We start from the raw sequence: 23955 nt of genomic DNA on the forward strand, positions 1-23955 counted from the left end.
TATTTAGTCATCTCCTAAAAATCAAAACAGACACTTCAGTGGCTACTGGGGTTCATCAAGAACTATCACCAGAACAAGAAATTATATGTGGACCATCACTTACATTAACAGCCATATAATGAACAATAGCAAGCCTAGGGGGCTTTAATGGAGTTACTTATATTACTCTATGCTCAGCAATGGTAGCAGAATTATTTACATAGTTGAGCTACGGAATTTCTCCTTCCAGCCAGGCCTTACATGTGCTTCACTGGAATACATCTGTAGCACATTTTTGCAGATCTACATCTAAGTATTTCACAAAATTTAACGAAAGACCAACAGTAAGTCAGCGTTGACGTTACCAATTGAACAGTCGTGGCCAGTCCAGTTGGGATCGCAGCTGCAGAGTCCAGTATCTGGGAGGAAGGTCCCATGACCAGAGCACTGATCCAGACAAGTGGCTCTTGGGGTCTCACAATTTGTTCCTCCCCAGCCAACCGAACAGTGACATTCTCCTCGGACGCACACGCCTCGTCCTGAGCAGGTAGGATCCATGCAGTCCACTACATGTGAGAAGGAAGAGGAAGAAGACAGAGAAAGCAAAGGGGAATTTCATATAAAAAGCTATCAGACTGCTGTCCACACAAACATTTACACAGTATCTGAAGGTTTCAACCAAAAAGCCCTGCTGTGAACAAAACAGATGCTTCATGCAAGAAGTCAGTGGCCCTAAAAGGCAGTGAGACCTCAAACACCTATGTGAAAAACAGAGAAAAATCTAGTGATGAAATACATTCTTTTATGCAGGTCTGCACTAATAAGGGATCTTTCTGGTAAGAACAGGCTAATATCAATTAAAATATAATAAGAATAATATTCTATCATACACATAGTGTGTCTTCATTTATTCTATTAGAATAGCCTAAATTACTATTACTAATGAATTTGAAACTGAGAGAGAATTTTGCATAAAGATTCAGCAGAAGCTGACATTCTTATTCAGCAAAATACATGCTTAAATTGAAGAATGTGCTTATATCTATACAGGTTTCATGGAGACTTAAAGAAATTTCACACTGAAATATATCCACAGACAGTTTTTCTGGAATAAGGATTAAAATAAACCATGCCTTTTTTTATAATGGTGTTCTTCTGGTTTTATTTTTGATCAATTAATGCTCTTTTTTAATGTCTGAGGTTTACTCCGCCCCCTACAAAGAGGCACTTTCCTAACAAGATCGGAGACCATTTAGTTAGGGGTATAGCAATGTAAACCGAAAGACCAAATGTACACCCCCCCGATTCCTGAGTTATGCCTTTTGTAGGCAACTGTCAGCTGCTCTGCCCACAGGGGAATTTCACCCAGCAATTGAAAAATATGAAATGCACCAGACACCCTCCCAGAAAAACTGACTGGAGGAGTCAATCGTCTATTTATAGATAAAAACTGATAGGACAGCCTAGAGAAATTCTTCCCGTCTTTTGAAACGGTGTGTGGCAGTTCCCTGGGGATTGGTGACAAGTGTCAGTCTGGCTAAGTAGCACAGGAAAACTGTCCAGTTTCTGGCTCTGATACAGAAGAGCAGAACATGGCTACTGTACACACAACAGGTTTGTGGTTCAATTTTTACCCCTGGAAAAGCTAATAAGAATTCCACTGACCTGTTTAAGATCCAGAAACCTTAAAAGGAAACACAACAGCTGCTCTGATAATTCCCTGGATTCTCAAACCCTTCTGAGTCTGACAAGTAATGGCTCAGTTATTACTGTCCCAAGGCATGAGAGAGAATTTTCTTTTTTGTTTGATTCCTGGAGCTCTGCTCATAGCTGGAACAATCCTCAAAAATTTTAAGAGGCTGGAAAGGATGAGTCCATAAATCTCCTTCACTGTTAGTGAGCTGGGAGTGAGGGTGCCAATTTTAGCATGAGATCCTTGAAGTCCTGGCCCTGTTCTTTCTCAGCAGTAATAAGTATGAAAAGGACTAAGGGACAGAGTAGCAGCCTGGTCGGTTCTCAGCAGATGGTTTGAACATAGAGAACAAAGATCACAGGCTAACTGACAAGAGGCTACCTCCAGGCAATTAATCATCCCTTCTGAAGGTCAACTGGGAAAAAGGTGAGTTTTACAGAGGCCTCCATCACAGGAGGCAGACAATCTGCTATCTCAGCTCTAACATAGACGATTTTAGGAGGGGAATGTGCATGTCAGAACCCCCCATTTATCATAATCCCAAGGCCATTTTTCATGTTGAAATGAGCCCTTTCAGAAAATGTCACACACAACGGACACTTTAATCTCAGCCTCACTGGATCTATCTCTTTAGGCTTTCTGCACCATTGGAAGGGCCCTGGGACAGGATTACAGGCTTCTACTTTCTTCTTGATCAATTGCTTAGTGGATTTGGAGTACAATGGTATATTTTTAGGGTGTTCTGCTTGACAAATTTAGCTGCTCAGCTCTGAGAGAAGCAGAGATGAGGAGCTGGGCATGAAGGCAGAGCTGACAAGATCTAGTATACCTGGAAAAGAAAAAAAAAATTGTATGTCTGTGTTGTTGGTTGGAAAATGTCCCAGATGGCCAAATTCTTGGTTGGAAAATGCCCTGTTTATAGTTAATCCTTGTGCAGAATCTTTGCCAGGGAGATAAATAATGTAGCAAGCAAGGTCAGTGCCTCTTCTACACTTTTCCCCAATATGCTTCATCCTTCATTGGTCACACAAGTTATTAGGCTTATTCGGTACCCAAAGAGTAACTTCTCATATTTCACTTCTTAAATTTTCTCCCCTCCTTGCAATGCCTCGCTGGCTTAGGCCATGCCTTATAAAATGTGGGGTCAATAAACTAAGGAAAGAGAAAAGAAAATCTCGCATAGAGATTGTTGGCTGATGTTTTATAAACATTGCTGAACTTCTATGGGGGAAAAAGAAAAGGCAGAAGAAACCCTGGAATGAAAACCCATTACAAACGTGGACCAAACAGAGAAGCTACGAGAACTGAGAAATAATAAAAAGTAATCAATACCAGATGGCCCTTCTTAGAAGAGAAATTAAAGAGTAAAAGCAATTTAAAAAATAGTATAAATCAAATTTTTTACTAAATCTAAATATGTATATATATGTTCTCAAGATTTCCCACATGGCATATTTCTGAGCTACTTCCTCCCCCTCACAACATAATACAAATTATGCCTTGAGTATCAAAAACATGCATGCTTGGAAAAATACTAAACAGCCCATAAGAAAAAACATGTTCTCTTTGTTCTTCCTCCTTTTTCAAGTTTTGACCTAGTGGGACTGACACTGTCCCCCACTACAGTGATAACACAAAATAACTGAGCAGTGCCTGGCTTTTCTGCTTTAAACATGACCAGGGAAATAAAGGTTCCTGTTAGAAAAAGGTCAAATCTCACTCCGATTTACACACATTAAACACTTCTGGCTGGAGGCACAATCAGGATCTTTTCATTTCTGTTTATCCAGTAAAGATATGATCTAGTAAATAGGAGGTCTACAGAGATGCTTTAAAGATACTTTAGTAGTCACAATCTTTGGGTTTTGCATGTCCCACAGCTTCACTGAATTGTGCTTTAAGCTAAAATGAGGCTTTCACAAGAGATGGCTTATTGTTACAAGAGCTGATACTGTCATCTCTAACATTTACTGACACTGAAGCCATGCTACATCAGAGATGTCCCACTCCAATACATTTAACACATCAAAAGAATTGCTAGATTAGATGCCATTTGAATGTCTGAATCCAATTCAGCCTATTTTCATTGCCTGTAAAATAAAGCCATTTCAGATAAACCTTTATTCTGCATACATGAAGACAACCATAAATTAATTCAAGTTGTTGTCATTCTTAAAAGTATCAAATGATGTCTTTAATCTATCAAGCGGTGAAGAGGCCTTATATATGTACTTCTGGAAGTGCAAATTAAGAATAATTATTTACTAAGTCACCATCATAGAATTCTGAGAATAGTTTTCAGAAGTTTTGAACATTATTCTTTAAATAATACACTTTTGGATATATATTTATACTTTCTGAATTATTTATACACTTGCAAAACTGTCCACTTTTTCATTTAGTAGTAAGAAGCAGACACAGACTAAGAAAGATAAAGGTTTATGTTGGCAGGTGAGTTCTTGCACAAAAAGATTAAAGATATGTACTAAAAGCAGCCTTACATCTAAACATAAATGATAAATATTTGGGGGGCTAACGTGAGAAAAAAGCTATGTAAGAGTCATTAAAATAATATCTGACTTTGACGCAGAAATTAATTCAAGTCCTGAGTATTTTTAAGCTTTTAAAGCTGACAAGAACCAGGGACTTTCACACACCACCATATTGTGTATGTAAGCAGCTGAAATTGCTTGGCATAGCGCAGCAGAGAAGAAAGCACTGTAAAAGTAATTATACGTTTAGATGTGTAAATGGAAACGATGCTTTTATAAGAACATTTGAACATATGATTAGATGTTCTGGTCTTTCAACTACATTCTTCTCTCTGAAGCATTTGATGGCTTTTCATCCAATTATTGAACAAGTATGATAGCTAATGAGGAGTTATGACAACATATCATTTTTATGTTGTATCCATCTATTGTAGCTCTAAGGTGCCTATTATTGTTCTGTTTAAGTGCCAGTCCGATTCTGAATTGCCTCCATCCATATAATTACAGAACAACAATCAAAGCAAAAGGCTAATTGAATGCATCTTGCAAATACCTTCTTCACAGCTCTCGCCTTTGTATCCTGGATTGCAGATACAGGTGCCCATGATGCATGTGCCATGGTTATTGCAGGAGACATCAATGCACTGGTTGGTTGGGACATCACACTCTGCTCCCTTCCAGCCACTGTGGCACAAGCACCTTCCTTTCATGTACTGCCCATTTCCACTGCACAGCACTGGGCAGGACGCTACGGACAGACAACAAAAATCGCATTACAACAAACAGAAAATAATTTCAAAAAAAAGCACAAGAGCCCAGCATGTAATTTACATTCTTCATGTACAGTCTTCACCGGGGTATACTGCTGTTTGTTTTGCCAAAACCAAACCTTTTATATGGATGATACCGAGCTGTTAACTGTATTCTCCTATGAGTGTTTAAAACAAACAATGCCCTTAAGTTAGACTATTTCCTTGCTCTGTGTCTCTGATATCTTTTTTCACTAACTAAACTCAGTTTTCTTGTATTCTGATTTCACAATGTACTCATGTCTTCTTTCCGGAGCACCACTGACCTTAGATTGCTTATCATTATCCTGACCTGCTGCCAGACTTTCCTTGACACTGTCTCTGCTGTGGATTTCAGTGGCACACAAATCACTCCCCTGTTTTTTTTCTGAGTTAACACTCAGCTTTATGGGTTTCAGTTACTTTGCTCAGAGCCCAGAATGCCACATTGAGACTATTTCCCTGATTTAGCTCATGTCATACCATCAGCTATCAACTTCCTTCCCTGAAAGGGTTGTCAAGCACTGGAGCAGGCTGCACAGGGAAGTGACTCAGTCACCATCCCTGATGGAATTTAAAAGATGTGTGGATGTGGCATATGGGGATTTGGCTTAGTGGTGGACTTTGCAGTGCTGGGTTAATAGCTGAACTTGATGAAAAGAGTTTTAGAGGTCTTTTCCAACCTTAACAATTCTATGGTTCTAGTGGAATGTCCAGCCCCCATTTTTGGTTATCACCTCTGCTGGACTCGATTCATCTACCAGCCACAAGGCAAAATTGGCCTCTACTGTTTCCAAGCTCATTGTAATAAAAGCTGTATAAATCTATCCTCTGAAATTGATGTAATTTATAAAGGATTTTTAATTGTCCTTGTTTCCAGCAAAGTCAGCTGACTCTCAAGGCCACCCAGATACAGGATTTCTTCCCTGTGATAAAGGGAAGAAGAGGAAGATGACAAGCTCAAGCTGTGGCATGATGGATCCCAGGATTAAGCATTTTCAGAGCCAAATTTGGAAACTGCCAGGCGGAGTTGGATGGGCTGAACTGAAGGATACAGAACAGGTTCCCCAAGGAAGCAGAGGGCATCAAGGACCAGACCTCAGCCTCCACAACCAGAGCTTTTTTGTAATCACTGCTCTCCAAGCTTTCTTCCAGCTCCTTTCAGATGATGCCTTCTCTTTATTCCATTCTCCACACCAGCCATATTATGTTTCTTTTGTCCTCTGTTCTGATTTTGCCAAGATGCTGATTTCAGTCCCTCAGAAATAAAAGCCTTTTCCTGTACACTCTGCTTTGAAACTTGCATAAATCCTGCTCTCTTTCATTTTATTTTGCTGAAACTCCACTGCAAGGACATATATGAAACACAGACTGCTCTTGTTCACTGTTGCACATCAGCCTTAGGTAAGAGCAGCTGGCCTCCTCATCTGCCCCTCGGAAAGGCAATTTATGAACAATTTTATGCAGGACAAATGTGAAATGAATATTCCATTCTGCTGCTTAATCCAACTGGATTAGGCATGTGATGAATCCTTTTTTGCTTTGTTCCTGACTTTGATTATGTGTGGGAAGGGGGTATTACATGATTAAGGAAAGCTTTCCTCTCCTTCTCTTCCATCTTTTCAGACAGTAGTCTCACAAAGTTTATCATGAGTGGTTTCCACATGTCCTTATAGTCAAGTTTGAGTCTTCCAGAACTACAGCAGCCTCAATAAAATACAAAGCATTGCCAACTCTGACTGTTAAACCAGTTTGATATGCAGTGAACTGTATTTGCCTGACGAAGATAAAAGAGGTTTAGGAAAGAAAGGAATTTGGCAACTGTTATTACTGAAGACCACTCTGTTCACTTTAAAGGAAATGTGCTGTCGTGGTGCGTTGCAAGTGCATAATTTGCAAATGGTATCTACCTATATAATATGAGACTTAAATTGTTTAAGATACACTGTGTTGTGTGCATAGTTCACAGCACACTCTGTAATTTCACTTTTCAGCTAAGTGATGGAATTTTCTGCCCCTCCCATCTCAAATTTCAATGCTCAGTAATGGACATTGTTCTTTCAAAGCACTAGCAAGGGGTAGTCTGCAGTTCTTTTCAACAAGAAGATAGAATAACTACCTCAGAGGTTGCTGAGAAAGACTTACATGTTTCCTGACAAGACAGCTGATCACTCAGTAAAAGATCAGATAAATTAGTGTGCAGCGAGACTGACACTCCACAGAGCCTTCTGTGGAGAACACCTTCAGCATCACCTGGAAAGTACTGCTACAAATGTCAAGGTAATGGTGAGAACAAGACTACCCCTGTAGCATGCAATAATGAATAAAGACAAAAGAGGTTTCTGAATTTTTTCTCCTGTTACTTGTGCAACTCTTTTCCATGTATAAAGATATATAGTTATTATTTGATCATTCATATTCCAACAATGTATATGATGGCAAAATTATAGTAATTCTCTAGTGTGGTAATGACAGCAGCAACCCAAATGCATACTTTGTTTTTTGCAAAGTTGAGCATCAGCGAGTAAGATAATTTGTTTGTTTACTTTATACAGAACTTGAGAAGGCCACCTCTCGTGTCCACAAAAACCTTCAAAAAGCCTATGGAATATACCTCTGGTGACTTGCTCTCATTTATTTTTTTAAAAATAATTGGTTAATAATACATTAGTAATTCACCATTACTAAAAAGAAAAAGACTTTTTGCTCCAGACTTTCCCATTCATTTGGAGGGTGAAGTACAAGGCTGAATTGAAATAAAGGAACACCCAGGAAATCCACAGAATTCTTCAATGTGAGCAGGAACCTGCTTATTTAAGGATTACTGCTCCATATAGGGATTGTGAAAGGCTGCAGATGGATACCGTAACAGCTTTACACATGCTGCCTTTTGAGGGATTTGTAGGTCAAAAGATGAGTCTTGGATGCCCCTGAAAATCAACAGGAAGTCTGCGCTGAAATCCTTGGATCTCATGCTCAGGGCAACATGATCTATTTAACATGCCCAGTGAGTGGACATGCATACAGAAATATAAATTTGGCATTCCAGGTATTTTTATGTCTTCCTAAAGACAGAGTGCAACCTATGATCTGAACCCAGACGATTCTGAATGAAAAGACAGAGTTTAATAAAAGGTGTTCATAGCAGCTAAAGCATGTGCTCTGGTGAAATGGGAGACTCGCATCGCTCCATTGAAAAGCCTGAGAAAGTCCAGGGTAGCTTGGGAGGAGAGGTGAGCTCCTCTGAAAGTGGATTCAGAACAAGAGTTTAAGTACCCTGACTCACAGTGAAGAAAGTTCTTCTTCTCCACAGACTCTACAGGGAGCCTTGGGGGAAACAAGCCCTGAACTTCTGCCCCTACTGAAAATTAGGAGGTGTGAGCTGGAATATGCTATGGGACATGGAAAAAAACTCCTTTTGTCTCCAGCTCTAGGGTTTTGAAAAGGAGCTTGGAAATGCAAACCAAGTGTAAGGAAATGCAAACCAAGTGTAACCTGAGTCAGCAAGAAGTTTGACAGAACAGCTCTCAGGGACACAGCTTGCCACATCCATCTTGCTGGGCTGTGAACTCTGAAACCCCGCCGGGTTCAGCCCGGCCTCTGCCTTGGCAGGGAGCTCCCGCCCGCCGGCCCTGGGGTGCGCGACTCCTTATCTCTGTCTCCTGCCTGGCTGCTGGGATGTGACCCAGCTCAGCTGGAGGGAGAGAGGGCTGGGGTTGGACAGAGTTTAGCTCTCTCTTGGGAAGGCGCCAGCCTGCTTTCCAAAGCAGCAATGAGCTGGGGTAAAGGCCTGACCTGCAGCCTCACCGCAGCTCCTTGGGTGGGCACTAACGTTTTATGCTACCTCCCTCCCCAGATTTATAAATCTGTACTTAGTTTGTTGGACCGCTTGAGCTAAAAAAAGCCTTGGAAAGGTTGATGCACAGTATCCTGTCATTTCCCACATGCAAGGTTTTCATATCTTGGTTTGAAATGTGTTCTTACTAAAAGTATTTCAGGTTTTTTTTAAATGTTTGAATAACCTAAAAAATTCAGGCCAAAGAAAACCCTTCCAAAGTCATTTATTAAAAATACTTATCACTTGAGCAGAAAAATGTATTATACTGTTTACTGGGGTAAGTCTCCTTCTCAGTCCTCCCAGTGTTTATACTTTTGGCCAGAGTAACCAGTGTTCCTGCCATTATCCCACTCCTAGCCTTATGCTAATGCTGCCCTATTCCCCACAGCCAGGCTCAGGCAGACTTGCCAGGTACTTTTTGTATAATCAGTATCTTAAAAGAAAGTATCATTATAGTGTCATACCACACCATGATAAAAGTGCTCTGCTAAACAAACCACAATGTCACATTTATAAGTCCTGTTTTCTAAAGTCACTTAGAGAGAGAAAATTTCCAATGTGACATTTTGCCTGTCCATAAGCAGCCCAAAGGGGTTGTGCTGTTGCTAAGGGCACGGCAGTCACAATTAGTAAAGAATCATAGTGTCATTAAGGTTGGAAATGCCCTCCAAGATCAAGTCTGACTCTCTTAGCCCTCTACTGCCAGCCCACCACTAAACCATGTGCCTAAATGCCACACCTACACTCCCAGAGATGCTGATTCCACCACTCCCCTGAGCAGTCTGAATGCTTTGCTGAAGGAATTTTTCATATTGGCCAATCTAAACCTCCCCTGGCACAACTGGAGGATGTTTCCTCTTGCCCTATCGCTTACTTGGGAGAAGAGACCGATCCCCACCTGGCTGCACCCTCCTTTCCAGTAGTTGTAGAGACCAGTAAGATGTCCCCTCATCCTTCTTTTCTCCAGGGTAAATACCCACGGGTCCCTCAGCTGCTGATTAAAATTTTAGCAAATTTGTGGCAAACATAATCCACAGATCAACTTGTTTCCACTCTACTGCAGCATCCCCACACTGGGTGAAGAGTACTTTGCAAAAGGCACCATCATGAATATAATTTCCAGAAGAAAAATGTTAACTGAATCGGAGAGGGTAACAGTTAATGAAGCATAAATTCCTACCTCTGCCACAGTCAGGGCCCAGAAAGCCAAGGAAGCAATGGCAAGTCCCAGATACGCAGTCTCCATTCCCATAGCAATTACTGGGACAGTTATCCACTGATTCTGGAAAACAAAAGAGAATTCAGACACTTCTTTAGGCAAGAAAACACCTCGGAGTTTAGGAGGGCTCCAGATGGGCAGGACAGTTGAAACTTCAAAGCTATTGCTGCACTCAGGGCGAAAGTATTAGTGTAAGCTGCACCCATTTAAATCAATTAAATACGAGCTGCTCAGCACCCACCAGGTTTGGCATTGTCTCAGTACCTGAAAACTTTCAAATGTCTTTTCTTCCTGTATATTTTTACGACCATTTTTCCTCTTTGAATCTATTGCAGGGATGCAATACACACCATTCTCATGGCAGAACATACAATTTTGGTCCAGTTTTTTTGACTTGATTAAGTGACCTTGAGGCATTTATTTGTGCCAAAAAGAGCTGAGTGATGATAGATGTTCCCCTATGAACTTACTGAACAAAGACCCTTGATTTATCCTATCTGCTTGCTCACTAAATACCTCTAACCAAATTTTTTTCTTATCTGCTCTGCAATATTATATTGAATATAATACATTATACATTATATAATTGTATCTTTAACAGCTCAAAGTGCTGGGGCTAATATTCTATTTGGTGGAACAGGAATGGGTCTATTTCACATTTTCTTCTATTTCTAGTTATCATCTTAAATTCCCTGACTTTGGCAAAACCACCAGCTATTCATTTTTCAGGGGAAGTTAACAGGTAAGCAAAATGTTATCTAGCACTTCTCTTTCTAATAGAGTTCAGAATATTGGGGCTAAAACATATCTTTCATAAAAGAACAACACAAGCTAGTAAACACAACAAAAAGAGAATGAAAATACTCTTATTTTCTAACACTAAACTGAGTGAAGACTGAGTAAATATGAGGCTTTGAAAGACATTGTAATAAATACCATGGTTCAATTTGACAGCGCTATTTCACATTTTCTCTGAGGGAGATGCCTATCAGATGAAAACTGGATTTGGTAATAGAGATAGGGCACTGGTAGTATGCATGGAGTGGGGTGAAAATCTCAGCCCTGTGAATAATGATTGCATTTGCACAGATGTATTTCACAAGGCCTTGTAGGAGCAAAGTTATTTGCAAACTCCCAATCAGTGCAAGTGAAGAGAACCAGCAACAGCAAAGATGCACAGATTATTTTCTAATCACAAATGAAAGGAAGCCAGTTTCTGTATGGGTGTTTGACAAAGAGCAGAGGTTTCTGAAGGACATTTTAAAAGCTGTGGTGTAATTCAATAATTCACAAAGGACAACAGAAAATTTAAATAATAAAACCAGTTTAAAGAATTTATGTTTTAAGTTCTGACTTCAGACATCTCATAAGCAGATGCTCCATGCAGCAAGAAAGGTACAAGGAAGTGCTGTCAGTTTTCTAACACTCAGTACTTAAGCATGTATTCACTTGATGGTGTGTTGAAATACAGCCACAACATGCAGTCAACCCTTTAGACTTGAGGTGCCATCTTTGTTCCAATCAAAGAGCAGCCATGCTTCCTAGAATAAAGAAGTAACAAATAAGGCCTCATGCATTTATAGTGGTATTTAGGAATATCATCTCTCACTTCATAGCAGGTATAAACACAAATCTATCCTGTAAATGAAAAGTTAATATTAGCTCATGTGTATATAATCTTCAGAATTTTGACACGGGCTAATGTCACTGCTGAAAACAAAAATTAATTCACTTTATGACCTTTTTTTTTCTCTATGCTTTTTAAACAATACTTTTATTTTTCTTTTCTTCAAGAGATATACCCAGAGATTCAGGAAAAGGAAGTTACTTATGTACATACTTACACACATGAAGAACATACTGAGTGTGAGCTCTGTGAAAAAAGATAATGAGATGGGCAAGGAGATTTAACCCCTCCTGTTGCTGAAACGGTCAGTTCTTTTCCTCTAGTCTTCTCATCCTAAAAACAACTCTAAGCACCCTCTTCTTGTGCTGGTTCTGCCACTTGTCAGACCCTCCAATGAGGTCGTTAAGCTCAAAAGGTGGCAAAAAAATGAATGCAGCAGAAAAAAAAAACAACTAGAGAATTCTTTTCTTCTGCTGCCTGAAAACGAGGAAAAGAAGGGCCATGCTATTCAGCATCAGTGCAGTTGTCCCATGACACCTCACCACCCCACTGCCAACTGGGTCAGGGGCTGCAAGGTGGAGCAACACTGCATAGATGTAACATGTGTGAGCTGTGAAGTCAAGGGGAATAGCTCAGGGCTTGAGGCAGGACAGACTCCCAGCATTAACATCTTTAGAATATTAAAAACTATTTTAAAAAGGTTTTTTCCCAAGTTTTTGCTTTAATGGACAAAACTAAGATATTGAAAAGGACTAAATATCCATATAGCGTTCTTGGTATATTTTTGTAATATGATATTTAAGCAAAATAGTAAAAAGACCCACAGAAACATCTAGAAAATATCTAAAAAGTAGCATAACATCAAGCATGGCAGCTGTTCCAAAGTGTGACAATGCACATCAGCAAAATGGTAATCTTTGTTACTGGAAACAGTATTTTGCAGTTACAGTGGGTTCAGCTGGTATGCCTGTGATGCCTAGGACAAGACAGGCAAGACTCTGCACACCAGTTCGATGTTCACTGCAGATTAAACTGAATTACTTTGTCCACTACAATGACTACATACAAAGGGATTTAGAAGTTCAGAGTGACCACAGAAATGGAGAAGACCTGTGCTTAGGTAACCAGCCTTTCCAGAACCTCTGGGTGAATCCATTTAAGAACCTTCATTCAGGTGGTGCATTATTTCCTCCTCTGACTAGTTCAGCAGAGACACCTCTAACTGGTCAGATCCCTGCTGACAGTGACTGACATTAACTCATTAAAAAAAACCCCATTCATATCTATTTTCTGGTTTATATGCAGATCTGACATTTGTCATTGTAAAGCTGCAGTGATATGCACACATATCACTTCATCTATCACTACCTCCTCAATCTTTGGTTTCCCAGACACTTCTTTGCAAGTGTGGCCAAACTGCTTCATGCCACAGTGGCTATCTCAAAAGGAATTAAAAAAACAGGTGGATGAAACCCATTTTATCTTCATCACTGAAGCACCTCAGTAGTTTTTACTTGTGGCCTGAATACCCTCTACTATTAATAACAGACTAGGCCCTTAAAAATCCTTTCATCCCTTTTCACTGCTTTCTCTGCTGTCCCTTGTTTTTCTAATATAGCCAAAAGTAACATTTTTAATGTATTCTCATTTTACACTACCTCTATTTGCCCTGGAATAGCCTGCCTGATAGAGATGAAGTGAAAAGAAACTCTACTCCCCCTGTGACTTGTGCCACTTGCTGTTTTTTTAGCAGTTAAGGATGCAAACTTTTCTGGTGATTCAGGGCAATTAAGGTCTTCACACACTCCCAGAAGTTCTTCACTACTGAGAATCAATTCTGAAAAGCGATGAAGGTTCATGCAGTGCATCTTTGTCTCAAAACTACTCCCAAACAACTCCAAAGTATTTCCATAAGGGAAGTGTTAAATGAACACACTTTTTTCCCTCAGAAACTCCAGAGCTAATGAGCACAAACAAGGCAGGGACTGAGGCTTGTGAGCAGGAAGTCTGCAAGCTGTGTGTGCAACACTAAGCATGCTCCTATTTATATTCTTAGGCAGAATCACAACCTGGAATTTCTTTTTACTTTGAAAATTGCAGGCATTAGCAAGTTATACTCAGCCAAGGCTTCTCATAAAAACCTCTGTTTTCATCCTAAGACAATTTTGTTTCAGTGGTTACAGACTGCCAGTTGGGCACCTCAGAAAATTTTCCGGCCCTTCTGGCATGTACAAGTGCATGCACATTCACACACAGTGCTCTAACACCTACATTTCAAGCTAAACAGGAGGAGGCAGGTGACTTGGCATCAGAAATTAGGGAGTCGTGATGGGAGAACTCTGGAAAGAATAAAGAATCAAGTATACATTTTCAGAAGCTAGAGCTTAGCCATATGGGATAGAAGGGACACAACTTTAACATTCAGGGAGTCCCAAAGTCAGTGGCACAAAGCAGCTGTCTTTCTTTTGAGTATGTTCACAGTCAGCATTGTACAGAGGTGACACACTATCAGTCAATAAGCAAAACCAGGCCACTGCAGTTATGGCTGGCTTCTAGTCTCCATTATACAACTTATTCTGTAAGCTGTTCACATAATTAGAGGAGTATTTTCCAATATATACAAAATTTCATATGGTGTTTTATGAATAGTACCATGGGAACTCCTTTAAAGAATCATGACAATGTTTTTGTTTTGTTTTATTTAATTGTTAAAGTTCACTGTGGGACCATGAACAATTCTATTTTAGAAAGAGATACATATGTTCTCTGTTTCCAGTCTGATTCCCACAGTTTTCTCTTGGCTTCCAAATCCCTGAAGAGATCTGACTGACACCAGACGGTAAGGGCAGACATTAATAACTGGAGGGCCAGCCAATGGATGATGCATGATGCCTTCATCAGGTTTTGCTATTAAATGAAAAGAGAACACTGAAAACAGTTTCCATGTCACCTCTCAACCAACGATAGCTGGAGTGAAACTTCCAAAAACAAACAACTCATACCAGGGGCACACGGGCAAAACTTGAGGTTGTGGGATTTCTAAGAGGGAATGCAGAAGCTTGCCTATGGAATTAAGTATTCTGCCAGCTTCACAATCTAATTAGCAACTGAAAAGCAAGTCATTTTATGGAATCACAGAATCACTGGGTGGTTTTGATTGGAAAGGACCTTAAAGACTACCAAGTTCCAATCCCCCTGCCATGAGCAGAGACACCTTCTGCTAGACCAAGCTGCTCCACAGCCTTGAACACCTCCTGGGATGCATCAGCCACGGTTTCTCTGGGCAGTGTGTGCTAGTGCTTCATCACACAGTGAGGATTTTCTTCTTAATATCTAACCTAAACCTGCCTACTTGTCAGTTTAAAGCCATTCCTCCTTGTCCTCTCACTCCATGCCCTTGTGAAAAGTCCCTCTCCAGCTCTTTTGTAGCCCTTTTAGGTATTGGAAGAGCTCTAAGGTCTCCTTGGTACCTTCCCTTCTCCTGGCTGAGCAGCCCCAACTCCCTTAGCCTGTCTCTATAGTAGAGGTACTTAAGCCCTCTGAGCATCTTTGCAGTTCTCCATTATAAATATCCTCATACTTCTCTGAAAAAAAGTCTAAATGGCATAATGAGACAATTGGTCTTCAGATCCACACTGTCATTTTGGAGAATGGTATGGAAATGCCCTGTCTGACAGAGCAGGTACTCCCTATCCTAAGACAGCCTACCTCAAACAGGAAAAGAAGGCTGTACAAAATAATTTCTGGATTCATAAAAATATGAAATGGAAAACATCCATTAAGTGCGAAAGCTTAGACTTCTTCAAGAGCAAAAACTCTTCTTCTGAAGTACTCTTTAAGGTCCTTTCTGCTCATGAACTTTAGTTATCAAAGCAAAGAAAGAAACAAAAAAATTCTCTAAGTATCCTCAGCAGCTATAATTTAGCATATTGCATAAAATAACACTGATCTGCTATTTTTGCCATTTCTTTCAGGGGATGTTTCTCCATACAAGTAAACTCACAGCTGTCAGATTTTGAGGGAAGCTTGGCTGAAAGCTCTGTCACATTGCTAGTTTTCCCACTGCAATCACCCTTTACTCTGATAGAAGCCATAAACTGGCATGATTCAGCCCATACCCACAATAAGACTTCACACTACACTATCTTTTGTTTAAGGGTATTATCGTGTTCAGTATGAAATTGCTAATTGTTACCATTCCTATTTTTTTTTAGGTTTTAATCTGAGGCATGGACAAATGCAACACAGCATTTGCTTTATATTATAAATTGACTCATGTGACAGCAACAAAGCTTCCAGGCTAACGGCCTACTCAGGGGACCACTTTGCTGCTGACAAAAAGCTCCATGAAAGCCAATTCTACTGCAGTGAACTCTATAAAGATCTGTCAGCCTGGCCCACAATTACCAACATGAATTACCTTTATCCAGATGCAAGACAATAAACATATTAAGAAGCTAGACAAATTTCTAGACTCTTGATGGACTTCTTTTTTATATACTCACCAGGCTTGCTGGTCAGCAGTACAGCTACTTTAACAATATTTCCACCTTATTTATTTACTATGCAACATCCAACTTAATAGCCTGTTTTCCTATCTTTGGGCCAGAGGCCAAGGCAGATGTTTGCCTGACACCAAATCCTATTAGAGGCTGCAGTAATACAATTGTGTGTTAAAGATAAATATTTTATAGTCTGCACTTGCCACCAAGCATCATGATTCCCTAGGCATTTAGAGGCAACTATCTATTGGCAAAGAAAAAATAGTTATCTAACTGGCAACTGAAGGCAGTAGATTTTTGGGAGTTAATAAGCACCAGGACTGCTTTCTAAGAACTGATTAAATGCCATTCAGTGCTGTGTGGCTGTATGAATTTAAATGTAACTGTTTCATTGCATAACCTCAATAAGTTGCTCTGGAGATGGCTGTGTTTGGTGTCAGAAACATGTAGGAATAACACTGCAGCAGGACAATTCGACTTTAATGAATCAATGCTAATCTCAGTTCAGGAATCAAGGCTCAAGGAATACAAAAAACTTGTACCAGTGAAAACATTCCATATGAGAAATGAGATGCAAAGAAAAGAGCAGGGTTTTTTTAAGTATCCTGTCTGGTCCCTTCAACTAGTAGTCTACTCCACCACTACATAAAAATGGCCTCAAAATCTTTTGTTCAGTGCTGGTGAGAAGACATATGTAGATGCTCAGCCTAAAATAAATTGCCACAGCTACTCATCTACCAGCCCAGGAAGATATTGCATACATACTAATTGGCACAATAAAATTTTTTTACCCTTTCCTAATAAATGTTGACTATCTCTATACAATGACACATTAATTCAAAAATAGCAAGTAAAGTAAAAAAGGAGGTAAATCAAATAATTAAAATAGAATTGTTTAATATATCAAACAAATACATATATTTATTGTCACACAGAAATATATTGTTCGTAACTGTCCACTGATCAATTTTCTGCCTAGTTGTGAGCCCCTGGCTAACAAGAATGTTTTGCAGGGAGGGTGGGAAGGCACAGGGAGCAAGGCAGCAAGCAGGGAGATTCCATGGTTCATATCTGACCTTGAAATCTTCTGTCAGCCACATCAGTACAAAAGGGCCATGAGGACTGCCCAGCATTCACTCACTGTACATTGAATTATATCGCTTGGGAGAGTGAAGGGACATCACATTATTTCACTTTACTGCTTGCTGCACTAGAGCAACCTTAGAAAGCTACACAGGATTCTTCCCAGACCTGCTTGTCCAGGATAAAGCTGACACCTACAAGTTCATTGCAATAACATCTCTCTTTCACAAAAATGCTCCTTGTCACTGCCCCGACTACGTTAGCAATAATTTTAATAGGAAGTCAAGCAGTATAACATGAAAGGCAAAGAGGATTCTGAAGCTCTGTGAACACATTTAATTTACTTCCCAGTTGCAGAGCTTTCAGTCTGGTTTATTTTTCAAAAAAATGATGCTATTTGATTGAATTTCACTGCAGGAGAGGCTGGATTCAAAGCCTAGAGAACTGTCACCTGCCCTTGTAATTGTGATAACAATGCCAAGGCAGACAAAGAGGTGAGAGGGGATAAGCAGGTTTCAGATGTCTTCAAGCATCAGACCCAACACTATGAGCCAAAAAAAAAAAAAAAAAAAGGGGAAAAAAAAAAAGTAAGGGGAAAGAAAACACCCTGAAAACAAAGGAAATGTGGAAATGCTAGGTCTGGTATTCCCTTGTTCCTCCTCTTCCTTCCCTAGATGAAGCTTTAAAGGACTGGTTCCTTCTTATAGTACATCATCACCTGCTGAGATTTCAAATTTTCTGCTTCATTTTTATTTTGTATAGCTTTTATACTTTTAGCTCAAGTAATCCACACCTGAAAGCCTGAGATGTGAAAGTCTTGACATCATCATGGAAACTCAGTCATTATTTTTGAGTGCTCTTTCAGTTTCCTCTTCTGGAGGGCACCTAGCGTGATGCTGATACTGCTAATGCCGGTTGATATTGCGCAAAATTTTGATATTTTTTTGTTTTTCGTAAGGCTGGGAGGTCTGTTTTAATTAAGGATCCATGCATATAACCCTGTTTTGCTCTCACATCCCAGTGGAACTCTAATCTTCACATGCAGGTATAAGGATGCTAAATTAGGAAAAGGGCAACAAGCAGGCAGTCCATTAAACAGCTCTTTAAATCACTCCTGAATCTGGAAAGTGAGAGAGGACAGTAACCACAATATTGAATTGCATGTTATTCTCCCTCCTCTTTTTTCTGTAAGAATGTTTTAAAAAAGCAATTTGCAAGTGCAGATACATCCCCATCTCCATGAGGGTACTGACAATAGACACCTGCCCCTGCTAGAAGTGACTTTACAGGCTGGGCCATTTTACAAGGTGATAGTGAAGCACAGAAGGTTTGGTGCTCAGAGGCAGTTGGGTTGCTTATTTAAATCAAGAGCTGCTGATTTTGCCAAATTTCACAGTACATCATGTGAGCACATTTTCCTTTGAGCTGTCTATACTTTGGTTTTTAGGCCTGGTTTGAGATTCATATCCAGGTACTCAAACAGCTCTCACCAAAATCATATCAGTCTTTCTCACACTATTTCAAGCACATTTGACTTCAGCCCCAGCTGGAAATACTAAAAAGTCAGATTTTTTTCTGTCCTATTTTGAACTTCTGTTCTACCGAAAGAGGGACCAAGTGGGAATAGTCAGGGAGTAAATAAAGAAGAGAAGAAGCCTGATCATTTCAGAAACCTTTGCCACATTTGGTCTGAATTTGGGCTGCTCTTTGAGAGAGAACTTTATCTCCCTGATTCATTCCTTTCTCTTACTATTTCCTTATTAAGAAGAAATCTTTCCAGGGCAGAATGCCTTAGAATCTGAACCTCTCAGATGGCTGAAGGCATAAAGTGTAAAGGGATTTCAAAAGCACTTGGGCATTTGTCGATGTATATGACCATTTAACTTGATGGAAAAATCTCCCTTGTCTTCACCAAATTTCAGAAAATCCTGCTAATGTATTTTTACTGTCCATAGGGCCAAACAGGGAACACTGTTTCCTTACAATGTGAGCAATGGTAAAATCACACAAGGGTCTTGAAATACAGTTCTTAAGGAATCTACATTGACCATCTAAAAACACTCTCTGTTCCAAAGCACTTGAAATGGGACCACAGGTTAGAAGTTACCTGGGGAAAAAAAAAATAGTGAATGATTTTAAACAAAGAGTAGTTGTTGGACTGAAACCTTCTAATTTTTCCTTCTACAATGCAGCTTCCAAGCACAATAAGACTTTCATCCATACTTGTAACATAACTGTGGCATGGCTGTGGAAATCTAGAAAGACACACTGTGAACAGTTATTTTCTTCCTAGATTCCCTTTTTTGCAGTTGGAATATTTTTAAACCTGAATTTTACTCCAGTAGATGAAACTCTCATATCTCCTACTTGCCCAGGGGATTGCAAAGAATTTTTTTTTGTTCCTTCCCACTCTCATAAATTGTTACAAACTAATACAGGAAACAACAATTATTCAGCCTTCAGGGTTCAACTTCTGGAGCTGCACTAGCAAGAGTGAAGTTACTACACGTTCAGTACATTACATTATCTGCTGTCATAGCTCAGGGCAAGGCTAAATCTGGCCTTGAGTTTCCTTTTAAATGGTATTTTAAGTTGGTGTATTACAGGAGGAAAAAACCCAAACCATTCTTGCATACACACACTGAGAACTACAAATGTAATCTCTTTTGGTCAAACAAATGCCATGAAGCCTTGGCAATGTTGTAATTTTGGATGCATAAAAACATACATTTCATTTTACACCAAGTCTTTAGTTAATATATCCAGCCTGATAACCTAGGATGTAGTGGCTGGAATGACTGATATGTGAGGTTCAGTTAAGTAAGTGCCTGGTGCTAGGACATGCTCTCAAGCAGGATGCCTGGCCTGCAGCCACTGCTACACAAAAGCCTGACTCCCCTCCAGGTTCTATGTCAGTCTCACCCCCGCCCCGGAGAGATATCCCAAGTTCTCTGAGGCATCTCAGGTGCCACCAAAGGCCTGTGCTCAGGAAGCTGCATTGAACTCTAGGTGGTCTTCTGTCAGGGCCAGACAAAAAACAGTACTTATGGCTGTGTTCCTGCCCCTTGCAGACTCACTGCACATATGTGGTCAAATCTTGCTCCTTCTCAGAGCCTCTGTCTAGAAATCAGTTTAAGATAATCTATGAAATTTTTATGAGATTTTGGAGCACTCAGCAAAAGAAAGCAGTCACACATCTAATATACAAACCAACTGTTATCATATAAAAAGTCAACGTGTGCCAGGAGTGACTGCACAAACCATGTCCTTCTCATCTGCTTGGCCCTCATGTAAAATGAAGATTGGTCCAGTGACTCCTGAGACGTTGATGTTGTTGGCTTCTGGTTTTTGTGGTCTTGCATGCAAGTATGTACACGTGAATACAGCCTTTGGAAAAGTGAGGCTTTAAAGTGTCTGTTGTTCTAGTACAGAAAGAGTTTTCTTTTTGTTTGCCAAAGCAGACGAGTAACTCCCACAACCTTATTTCTGTGCTTTAGCAGGGGAGCATTCATGGAAAGAAAAGCATGCACAAAGCTGCTCTAGCAGCTTGGTAATACGACAGGAATAAAACAAGCTGTGCTTACATTAGCCCGCAGTCTGGGCTGCGTGGAAAGAGCTATATACAAAAGTGTAAAAACAAAAACCATATGCACCATTTTACACATTTCTCCAGAACCGCTCAGACAGCACTCACATGCCATGTTATTAAGGCAGAATTCTGCTCTTCTGAAAAAAAGTGAACAGAAAAACACAGGGACAGAAATAACGAAAGAAAGAAAGAGAAAGAAATAACAAAAAAGAAAGAAAGAAAGAGAGGAAGAAAGAGAGAAAGAAAGAGAGAAAGAGAGAAAGAAAGAGAGAAAGAGAGAGAGAAAGAGAGAGAGAAAGAAAGAGAGAGAGAGAAAGAGAGAGAGAGAGAGAGAGAGAGAGAGAGAGAGAAAGAGAGAGAGAAAGAGAGAAAGAGAGAGAGAAAGAGAGAGAGAAAGAGAGAGAGAAAGAGAGAGAGAAAGAGAGAGAGAAAGAGAGAGAGAAAGAGAGAGAGAAAGAGAGAGAGAGAGAAAGAAAGAAGGACAGAAAGAAAGAGAGAAAGAAAAAAAGAAGGCATAAACTTCAGCAATAAATAAACCTTTTCTTGACCCAAAAACTAAAATAGATCCCCCAATCAAGAAACCTTTTGTACAAGGTCTGTCAGATCAAGAGAACTTGCCTGCCTGAACACAGCACACAAACATGCAAGTTCAATGCTACCAGTCTATGTAAGTACAGATGTAGGCAAAGCTTTTCAAAAAGACAAATCTACCTTCATTTTTCTACCACTTTAAAGCATGATTAAAACCAGAAAAAGTCTGGAACATTAAAGACACTCAGACATCTAACTTCTACAGAGATGAATGCTTACTGGCATCCAAGCAGTCTTTAGAAGCATGGCCTAATTTCTTTTATACAACAATATAAATGAAAGTACCTGACCATTTTTCTATTTTGCCCACTTAAGGTATCACTTGTAATTTTAACATCTGTTGAAAGAGGTGTGTACATATAGAAATCAAAATAAAAAGATAAAGTTCAAGTCTAACATTAAATAAATTGTTGCATCTCTGGTTTAAAACTAAGCTAGTTTTACACATTTTAATTTTCTCTTGCTAGCTCTTATTCACTGATCATCAGTGAAGAGACACACTCTACACAGAAGTAGTGGCTGTGGAAGTTTTCACAGCCAAGCATCTGACCTTTATAGGCTTCTTATTATTTAATTATCTTTCAGACATGTCCTAATTTACTCTTTATTAGAGATGCCTTACATCTTGAATAGTAAAATCCTGAAATAATAATTTTGCCTGCCATTATGGCTTGGGAAGAGGGGTTATTATGCAAGAATTGTTTCATACACTTGCAGAGAGAAAAAAGGTCATTACAAGTAACATCTAGATTTGAAACAATTGGTCTGACTTCCTGTTCCTTGGAAGTGTTGTAGATCTAAGCAGCAGGCAGAAAGCTGCAGTTAACATTTAGGGAGCAGTGTACCATAGGATCATGTACAAATATTACTGACTGAAGCTGAAAGGGATTTAAGAACCAAGAGGAATGTTCGATCTCTTAGGAGTCGTCTGAAAAGGCAGACACAGAGATAAACTCCAACACTGGAACATGTTCAGCCTCTTGGCTCACTTCACTGGGAAATAAGGCTTTTCATCAGTTTTGAGGAAAAAACATGAAAAGATTAAGGGTGCACTGATAAAGCTGCTGTTGACTTTCAGCTGTTAAAGTTTTAAGGGCTGTATCACTATCTATCCAAAATCATCATCACTGTTTTACTGAGAACAGCAAACAAACTCTGGATATGAGCAGTGCAAGCTAATGTGAAAAAGTTTCACCTCTGCACAGCCCTCTTTCCATTTCCAAATCCAGGCACAGCCCATGTTTGCTTTTTATTAAGCCCTATAAAGAGAACAGACTAGATTTACACATGGGCTGGATGAAAGTGAAATCTCACCAAGCACACTACGACACCGGCTTGGAGTGGGGAATTCCTGCAGCTCACAAAGCTCAGGCAGAGGAGTTCACCCCACATTTCTGTCTCACCATGTCAGACTGGGCTGGATTTGGTTAGGATGGAGAGGCCAATCTCCTGTCTTCTTGCCAATCTTCTATATGGACTGAGTTAAATTCTCACAGAGGAGCTCACACTCTGTGGCCAGCTGGATGTTTGGAGGATGACACCTTGCAGTGCTACAGCATAACCTGAACCTGGCTCTGAGGATAAGCATTTTCAGCCAAGCAGACCTGTCAGTAAAATGTCATTCATGAGATGAAATACACAAGGAAAGAAAAACCTAACATGGTCTGGCAGGGACTCATAAATGCATTTTTTGCTTTCTACATGAGTTGAGTGACTGTATCTTTTCTAAATACTACCTGAGACCTATGAGCTTGGCCACACTCAGAGAAGCTAGGTAAGAGCGGAAAGCAGGAAACAAAGCATCAAAAAAAGGGTTGGCAGCAACAAGACAGCAATTTAAAAAAGCATCACCCATCTGACAGCATTGGATGTCTGCTTGTAGGGGGGCATACAGAGCCAAAGTCGAAAAAACTATTTGAAGAACCTGCAAAGCTCTGCTATTATTTTGTAGCACAGAGATCAATAACATCAAAAATTAGGTGATTTTCCTTTCTGGCACAGTTCTCATATTGCTGTATTTCTTTTTCTGTGCAGAGCAAAAAAAGAGCTGTGAGTGTGGGCAGGAATGGGTTACTAACTAATTATCTGCAGAGGGTTACCACGATATGGAAGTGCCCCATGTCCCTCTCTGAAACAGAAGGGCTAAGATGACCATACTCATGCAACAGGGGAGAGAACAGAGCTCTCCCACAAAGCAGCTGGTGTCTCATTAGCAGTTAAGGAGTTCTGATTCAGCAAAGTACTTGCTGAACTTTCAGCCTCTTTAGCCTAAGGAGAAGTTCAGAAAAGGGTAGCTGGGACATTAAAATCACTTTTCCTCCTTCAGAGTCCTGAAGATCTAATAGTACATGGGGGACTTTTAAGTCAAGTAACTGCAGCATTAAGGAGCTAAAAGGAAAGTGCAAGCCAGAACAGATCACATCCCATGTTACTCTGCACAGTATCTTGACTCCTCAATATTTACATGAAACCAATTTAGATTTTTCCAGACATTAGAAATGTAAGTGTAAATAACACAAATGGCTTTGTAGCTGTAAGTGGATCACACTTCTGT

General features: G+C 39.9%; 1 protein-coding gene across 16 annotated transcripts in view; it reads right to left on the reverse strand.

Moving 5' to 3' along the window:
* Positions 1 to 23955, reverse strand: part of TENM4 (teneurin transmembrane protein 4) — a 1547070-nt gene that overhangs the window by 142591 nt on the left and 1380524 nt on the right. For all 16 annotated transcript variants that reach the window (XM_085592903.1, XM_085592878.1, XM_085592882.1 and 13 more), the window contains 3 exons: positions 9971 to 10072; positions 4718 to 4912; positions 345 to 545 (listed from right to left, as the gene is read on the reverse strand). In XM_085592903.1, the coding sequence (XP_085449029.1) occupies positions 345 to 545; positions 4718 to 4912; positions 9971 to 10072 (498 nt within the window). The remainder of the gene's footprint in view (positions 1 to 344; positions 546 to 4717; positions 4913 to 9970; positions 10073 to 23955) is intronic.

Source organism: Lonchura striata, chromosome 1 (assembly GCF_050655825.1).
Source record: "Lonchura striata isolate lonStrDom1 chromosome 1, ASM5065582v1, whole genome shotgun sequence".
Taxonomy (NCBI): Eukaryota; Metazoa; Chordata; class Aves; order Passeriformes; family Estrildidae; genus Lonchura; species Lonchura striata.